This window comes from Mandrillus leucophaeus, unplaced genomic scaffold, assembly GCF_000951045.1.
Source record: "Mandrillus leucophaeus isolate KB7577 unplaced genomic scaffold, Mleu.le_1.0 Scaffold274, whole genome shotgun sequence".
NCBI lineage: Eukaryota > Metazoa > Chordata > Mammalia > Primates > Cercopithecidae > Mandrillus > Mandrillus leucophaeus.
Genome location: NW_012102854.1, coordinates 1,468,530 through 1,476,074, shown reverse-complemented (window position 1 = coordinate 1,476,074; position 7,545 = coordinate 1,468,530). Strand labels below are relative to the sequence as shown.

At 56.4% G+C, this 7,545-nt stretch overlaps 2 protein-coding genes across 2 annotated transcripts in view; both read left to right on the top strand.

The window, feature by feature from the left end:
* ZBTB32 (zinc finger and BTB domain containing 32) overlaps positions 1 to 6,803 on the top strand; it is a 12,460-nt gene extending 5,657 nt beyond the window's left edge. The window contains exons 2-7 of the mRNA XM_011984857.1: positions 2,689 to 2,805; positions 3,917 to 5,273; positions 5,523 to 5,596; positions 5,705 to 5,773; positions 5,899 to 6,063; positions 6,253 to 6,803. Coding sequence (XP_011840247.1) covers positions 4,393 to 5,273; positions 5,523 to 5,596; positions 5,705 to 5,773; positions 5,899 to 6,063; positions 6,253 to 6,527 — 1,464 coding nt within the window. The 5' untranslated portion in view covers positions 2,689 to 2,805; positions 3,917 to 4,392 and the 3' untranslated portion in view covers positions 6,528 to 6,803. The remainder of the gene's footprint in view (positions 1 to 2,688; positions 2,806 to 3,916; positions 5,274 to 5,522; positions 5,597 to 5,704; positions 5,774 to 5,898; positions 6,064 to 6,252) is intronic.
* Positions 6,804 to 6,988: 185 nt separating this feature from the next.
* The window catches only part of KMT2B (lysine (K)-specific methyltransferase 2B), a 21,871-nt gene continuing 21,314 nt past the window's right edge, over positions 6,989 to 7,545 (top strand). The window contains exons 1-2 of the mRNA XM_011984874.1: positions 6,989 to 7,105; positions 7,194 to 7,346. Of these exons, the coding sequence (XP_011840264.1) occupies positions 6,989 to 7,105; positions 7,194 to 7,346 (270 nt within the window). The remainder of the gene's footprint in view (positions 7,106 to 7,193; positions 7,347 to 7,545) is intronic.

Below are 7,545 nucleotides of genomic sequence, written 5' to 3'. Positions count from 1 at the left end.
AATGTAAGTATTAAAAAGGACTGAGAGGCAGATATCATATCTCCTTTTCTTACATACTCCCTTTCCAACCATGCCCTACCTAATCTCTCTACTTACTCTACCCTCTGGCAGGACACAGGCTTGCGTCCGTATAACCTGTAGTTTCCTTGCTCTTCCCAGAGAGACAATTGCAGATGATTACTACGGAGTCAGCCAGGAAGAGGAAGAGGGGCAAGGTTTTTGAGTCTAGGGAGGGGGAGTCCTTTTAAGAACAGCAACAGACCAGGCACGGTGGCTCACGCCTGTAATCCCAGCAGTGGACCACCTGAGGTTAGGAGTTCGAGACCAGCCTGGCCAACATGGTGAAACCCCATCTCCAGTAAAAATACAAAAATTAGCTGGGTGTGATGGTGCGTGCCTGTAACCCCAGCTACTTGGGAGGCAGAGGCACAAGAATTGCTTGAACCCAGAGGCAGAAGATGCAGCGAGCTGAGATGGCGCCACTGCACTCCAGCTTGGGTGACAGAACAAGACTCTGTTTCAAAACAAAAACAAAACAGCACCAGCAGCGTCCCTACTCTTCCAAGTCAAAGTGCCGTCTGCTTCTGCTTCTGCCATCTGTGCTCAGTGGAGGATGGCTTGGGTTGCACTGTCAAGGCTAGAGAAGGGCTCAGGGTGTCATCAGCATAAGGGTTGCAGTGCAGAGGGCCCTGGAGATAACTCTAGGAGGCGATCTCTAAGGGGATATCCTTAGATGGGGTTCCCCATTCTTGGGGGCTTTTGTTCACTGAAAGGGGAGTTCCCTTGCCCCTCCTCCCTTTTAGGTTCCCCGAAAGCCCACCGATGCTCCCTGTCAACTACATTTGGCTTACACAGAATGCTGCCCTTTGAGCAGTCTCCAACTCTCTCGATCATCAATGAGCAAACCAGCGGGGGAGCTGAGTCACAGGCACATGATGTGGGGCTGGAAAGCGAAGGGGCCATACTTATATGGGCGACCACGTAAACGTCCAGACCCCTGTACCTTTCCTCTGTCCCTGGGGCTAGTCCTTCAGGGCTTTCCGCACTCCTTCCTTGTCTTGAGGGACTCTGTATTTCTGTGTTGGAGGAAGGGTGTTTCCCTCTGCATACACACATATCAGAGGGACTGATGCTTTATGTGTCTTTTATATGGGTGTCTAATGCGTCCCTGGGTGTGGTGGTGTGAGGAATTAGAAAGCACAGAAATGGAAAATACTTAACGTTCAGAGTAGCAGATGAACACAGCTCTCACATTTGCATTTTCCCTTTCGTTCTGACTCATCTTCCCCTCTCCCCACTCTGTTGCCCCTCCACCAGCCTCACCCATTGACACACCCTGTCTGATCTAGGAAGGGTTAACATGTGCCCGCACCCATGTGGAGGGAAGGTGTGGTGGGTCTGGAGAGAGAGAGTGGGAGGCTAGTCAGAACATTTGGGGGTCCTGGAGCCAAAGAGAGAAATGGGAGCTTAGAGACATGATATTTGGGTCTGGGAGGGGACGAGGACTCTTAGATCCTTCTCCCTTAAGAGAAGCCTATGGGATGCCTGGCGCAATCCCAGCACTTTGAGAGGCTGAGGTGGGTGGATCACCTGACATCAGGAATTTGAGACCAGCCCGGCTAACATGGCGAAACCCTGTCTCTACTAAAAATATAAAAATTAGCTGGGCGTGGTGGCGGGCCCCTGTAATCCCAGCTACTGGGGAGGCTGAGGCAGGAGAATTGCTTGAACCTGGGAGGCAGAGGTTGCAGTGAGCTGAGATTGCGCCACTGCACTCCAGTCTGGGAGACAGAGCCAGGCTCTGTCTCAAAAAAAAAAAGAAAAGAGAAGCCTATGGGGAAGCAGACCGTGCCTTGTCACCAGAGCAGCTTACCAGTACCTGACTACCTGACTTGTTTATCTCCCAATAATTTACTGTGTGTATATGATACACCAGGCACATATCATAAATGCTTTATTAGCTGGGTGCGGTGGCTTATGCCTATAATCTCAGCACTTTGGGAAGCCAAGGCCGGAGGATCATTTGAGCCAAGAGTTCAAGACCAGCCTGGGTAACATAGTGAGACCCCCATCTCTACCAAAAATTAAAAATTAGCTAGGCTCGAACCTGTAGTCCCAGCTACTTAGGAGGCTGAGGTGGGAGGATCACATGAGCCCAGGAAGCTAAGGCTGCAGTGAGCCGTGATCATACCACTGGGCAACAGAGCAAGACCCCGTCTCAAAATAAATATGTCATCAATATTTATTGGATAAATGAAAATTTTGCTATAGGATCAGGGATAATAGAATAATAAGAAACAGAAAAAGAAACTTGAGCCTTTCAGACTTCATCCCTTCCCCAGATTTAAGAGTTCTAAAGTGTGAAAAGAGGGGAAACCTCCGGGGACCTTGACCCCTTGGGCAGGAAGTGAAAGAAACCCAAGTCCTGATTTCAGAGAAATGTCATTTGTCATCAGCCCAAGAAAAGGAGGTTTTTCTCTTCGAAGACCACCACAGGTCCTTCCTGGGGTTGCCCCTTTCAGAGCTTGATGGGAGGATCTGAGTCACTCACACATCCAGCCCCCAGGTCATTCCCAGCCAGCAAATGAGGTTTCCCAGTACCAAGTCAGGGAGAGGGAGGAAGTTGGCTTCTGGCTCCTCCAGTCTATTCTTGGGATCCAAATGTTTCAGTCCTTTTTACTTCCGCAGCTGTAAGCTCTGCCGTCATCTCTAAGAAACGACCATACCACTGAATGCTACTGTGTACTTACAAACCACGCTCATATTCGTCACGTCATTTCATCTTCACCCCCACCTCCAAATGAGGTAAGCAGATATTATCCCTATTTCATGAATGAGGTTACTGAGGCCCAGAGAAGTGACTTGCCCAAGATGACTCAACTAGTAAATGGCAGAGATGAAACTCAGAGGCAGGGTTGATTATTCCAAGGTCCTTGCTGTCACGGATACACTGCTTTGACTCTAGGAGTTCACACACAAAGTGAGGAGACAGGAGGCTAGGGGCAGAACGTGTGTGTTCTGGAGGTACAGGGGTGGTCTCTCCTGCAGGCAGAAGGCAGAAGGCAGAGGCAGGGTTAGAAAACCACACCCTCTCGGGGGGACTGTGGAAGACTGATACTTGGGACATCCAATGGAGGCCTGTGAGGTCAGGGGCGGGGCTAGCTCCAGGGGGGGCCCCAGGAGCCCCAACAGTAGTTCAGAGCATGCGGTGTCCTGGAAGAAGCTACAAGCGGTGAGTGATGGCCTCTCCCCAGCTGAGGCCTTCTTCCCATCACAACTCTTTCTGTCCCCTCCCTGCCAACCTGGAGCCCTCTCCCTGAGGTGTCCAAGTGTGGCCCTCCCCACCCCAAGGGCCCTTGCTCACAGGGAGCCTGCACCTAGGACTCTGCCTGCTGGGTGCTAAGACACTGAGGTTCTGGTTCTCTTCGTATCTGGGTTCCCAGCTCTCTTTTTAAAAGCCAGTGTGGTGGTTTTGATGTGTGAGAAACTCCTGCCTGGTTGGGTGCTTTCTATTCTTCACTTTTTGCCTTATGAAAAACAAATTAAACCATCTCCTTACCCGAATCTTGAGAGGAAATAGCCTCCCTGTCTCCAGTCCCCATGTCCCTTCCTCCCATCTCCTCAGGGGTCCATTCTCCAAAACCTCTATCAATGGGTCAGGAGCCTCCACTCCTGTGGCTTCTGCACCTGCTCTCCTCATTCTCTGGATGGGAATGTCTGGTTCCTTCCCTGAGGACATGTTCTAGAAGCTTCAGCTTCACGGTGATGACTGCCGGATGCCTTAGCGTCTGCGTTCCTGCAGCCAGGATCCCTATCATGCTGCCCTCTCTGCCTTTCAGGCACAATGGGCTTTTGGGGGAGGACCCACTAGCTTTCTAAGCTCTCCTGTGAAGTTGTGTCATGCTCCATCCCTTAGTGCCAGGGTTGACTGGGTTTTGTGGTGATCCTCGTCTGTACTGAAGAAAGCCTGGCTTGCGCAGAGGTGTTTCCCTGCACAGGGGCTTGGAGAAGCAGAAGTGGCAGTATCTGATATCTTTTACGTCAGAGGCTGCTAACTGGAAGACTTCCCACATGCCTGTCTTAAAACCCACTTCTAGCTATTTCTGTTAACTGGCCCTTGCTCTTTAAGTCCTGAATTTGGTCTGATTTCCATTCTCTCGCCACCATGCCTACCTGCTATGATTCTGGATAAGCTCCAATCCTCTCTTGGGTTACTTTATTTGCTCACTCAGGACGGAGGGCTCTGATCTAGGACCAGCAACTCACACTCTCTCCCCTCACATCCACAGGCTTGAAATGAGATGAGATGTTCCTCCCTCCCCTTTCAACCATGGACCTCACACTGTGGCCTTTCTCTTAGAGCCTCTGAGATTGGTACCCAAGCAAGGCACAATGTCCCTGCTCCCCATAAGACTGCCCAGCCCCTATGGCTCTGATCGGCTGGTACAGCTAGCAGCCAGGCTCCGGCCAGCACTATGTGATACTCTGATCACCGTAGGGAGCCAGCAGTTCCCCGCCCACAGCCTGGTGCTAGCAGGTGTCAGCCAGCAGCTGGGCCGCAGGGGCCAGTGGGCTCTGGGAGAAGGCATCAGCCCTTCTACCTTTGCCCAGCTCCTGCACTTTGTGTATGGGGAGACTGTAGAGCTGCAGCCTGGGGAGCTAAGGCCCCTTGAGGAGGCGGCCAGGGCCTTGGGAGTGCAGTCCCTGGAAGAGGCATGCTGGAGGGCTCGAGCGGAGAGGGCTAAAGAGCCAGATGCAGTCCTGAAGAAACATCAGGAGGAGCCAGAGAAACCCTCAAGGAATCCTGAGAGAGAACTGGGGGACCCTGGAGAGAAGCAGAAACCAGAGCAGGTTTCTAGAACTGGTGGGAGAGAACAGGAGATGTTGCACAAGCACTCGCCACCAAGAGGCAGCCCCGAGATGGCAGGAGCAACACAGGAGGCTCAGCGGGAACAGACCAGGTCAAAGGAGAAACGCCTCCAAGACCCTGTTGGCCAAAGGGGAGCAGATGGGAAGAATGGAGCGCTCATGTGGTTGAGGGAGAATCCGGGGGGCTCTGAGGAAAGTCTGCGCGAGCTCCCTGGCTCCCTTCCCCCAGCAGGCTCCCTGCAAACCAGCGTCACCCCCAGGCCCTTGTGGGCTGATGCCCCTTGGTTGGTGGGGGGCCAGCCTGCCCTGTGGAGCATCCTGCTGATGCCGCCCGGATATGGTATTCCCTTCTACCATAGCACTCCCACCACTGGAGCCTGGCAGGAGGTCTGGCGGGACCACAGGTGAGTGGAGGGGCCTAGTTCCCGGCCTCCAGGCTGGGAGGGTGTGGCCCAGGAGGGGCAGCCCTGCTGGGTGGAAAGGCACCGCATCTCTACTGCACAGTTCCTGAGCTGGGGATGAGACAAGAAGCTGCCGCCACAGGGCATGCCAAAGCCCAGCCCCGGGGAGAGGACTTGGGACGCCCCCTCTTCAGGAAGAGGGCAGGCTCTCAGGTTTAGTCAAGGCTGTAACTCTTCCCCACCCTATCCCAGGATCCCACTGTCCCTTAATGCCCCCAAAGGGCTCTGGAGTCAGAACCAGTTGGCCTCCTCCAGCCCCACCCCAGGTAAGCCCCTCGATGCCCTGCATACACCTGTAACACGGTGCCTTCTCTGGGGTGGGGCTCCAGGAGTCCAGCCCGAGCAGGGCCCCTACCTCCCACTGTTCTCTCCAGGTTCCCTCCCCAAGGGCCCCGCACAGCTCAGCCCTGGGGAGATGGAAGAGTCTCATCAGGGGCACACAGGTGAGTCGGGCCGGGGCACTCGTGCCTCAGCCCCACTGTAGCCCTTGATTTCCTGCCTGAATGGTACAGTGAGTTGACGCTGGGATTCCTGGCCCTGCCCTCCTTTGCCTTCTCTGTCCCCACAGGTGCACTTGCAACCTGTGCGGGTCATGAGGACAAGGCAGGCTGCCCACCTCGCGCGCACCCTCCCCCGGCCCCTCCTGCTCGGTCTCGGCCCTATGCGTGCTCTGTCTGTGGAAAGAGGTTTTCACTCAAGCATCAGATGGAGACGCACTACCGAGTCCACACAGGTATGGGCTCCCCGCCCTGTGTGAACTGTCGGCTTTCTTCCCAACTCCGCTCCTGAGTCTCCACCTGCGTCTCCACCTGCGTGTCCGGTTCCCGCGCAATCCCCTCACCCCGTGGCCCGATCCACCCCTAACTTGGCCAGCTTTCGCCCGCTTCCTTCCTTCACCCGCCTCCCCTTCCGACCGCTCTAGGAGAGAAGCCCTTCTCCTGTAGCCTTTGTCCTCAGCGCTCCCGGGACTTCTCGGCCATGACCAAGCATCTGCGGACTCACGGGGCCGCTCCGTACCGCTGCCCCCTGTGCGGGGCCGGCTGTCCCAGCGTGGCCTCCATGCAGGCGCACATGCGCGGTCACTCGCCCAGCCAACTCCCGCCAGGATGGACCATCCGCTCCACCTTCCTCTACTCCTCCTCGAGGCCGTCTCGGCCCTCGACCTCTCCCTGTTGTCCTTCTTCCTCCACCACCTGACGGGGTGTCGGTAGCGTCTTAGTCAAGAGTCCAATTAAAGAACGAAAAGCGGGCCGGCTCGGCTTCTGACCTGGCACCGCTGCTACGGCGGCCTAGCAAATTCTGCCCCAGAAAGGGCACCGAGTGCCCTCTCCTGGACGATCGCGGGTCGCAGAAGCCCAGGCCAGCGAGCCCTACTGGGTGAGGACACTGAAGTGTGCAGAAGCGAAGGTTAACAGTAGTGGGGGGGGATTGTCGATCTCATCACCATAATAAAGAGTTTCCTGTGCTCTCCCTTCAGGACTAGAAAGCCAAGTTTAGTCTGTGCACACCCCCGCCCACGCCCCTTGTCCTGTAGCGGCCCCTGGTGGTCCTGCGTCCGCCGTCCAGCGGGGTGGACACTTCCTCCACCCCTGAGGCTCCCAGTCCTCCCCAGGAGGCAGCCGGCCGCGAGGGCTCGGTGTCCGGGCACACCTCGCGGCATGCCGGTCCTAGGCTGGTGGGGGCTGTGCGACCGCAAGTCACTCGCCCCTTCCACTACAATCCACGGCGCGCGGAGTCTGATCTGGGAGCGCTCGGCCCGAGCGAGAGAGGAACGTGTGCTCCGACCCTGCTTTCGGCCACCCGCCTCCTCTCCGGGAGCACACAGACCCCGAGACCGCGGCCTCTCCGGCGTCTTCCCTCCAGGCCGTGCCGAACCGCCGCCGGATCGCGCCCGGAACGGAGACTGAGTATGCCTTCCACCGCTCCTTCTCCAGCCCACGCCTCCTGCAGCCGCGAACTGCATTTCCCAGGGCCTCGGGGGGTCCCGGGGCCCGAGCCCGCGGCACCCTGGGAGTGGTAGTCCACGCGGGCCGCCGGCCTCGCCAAGAACAATGGGAGGAGCCTGGGGCTAGGACCACACCTCCCGGAGACCCGGCAATCCGCTTTCCGGGTCCTGGCCGGGAACCCAGCAGTCCCAGCCCTCGCGCCTTGGCTGCCGGCGGAAGAAGCGAGGCGTCCAGACTACATTTCCCGGAGGCCCCCGCGGCTCGCCCCT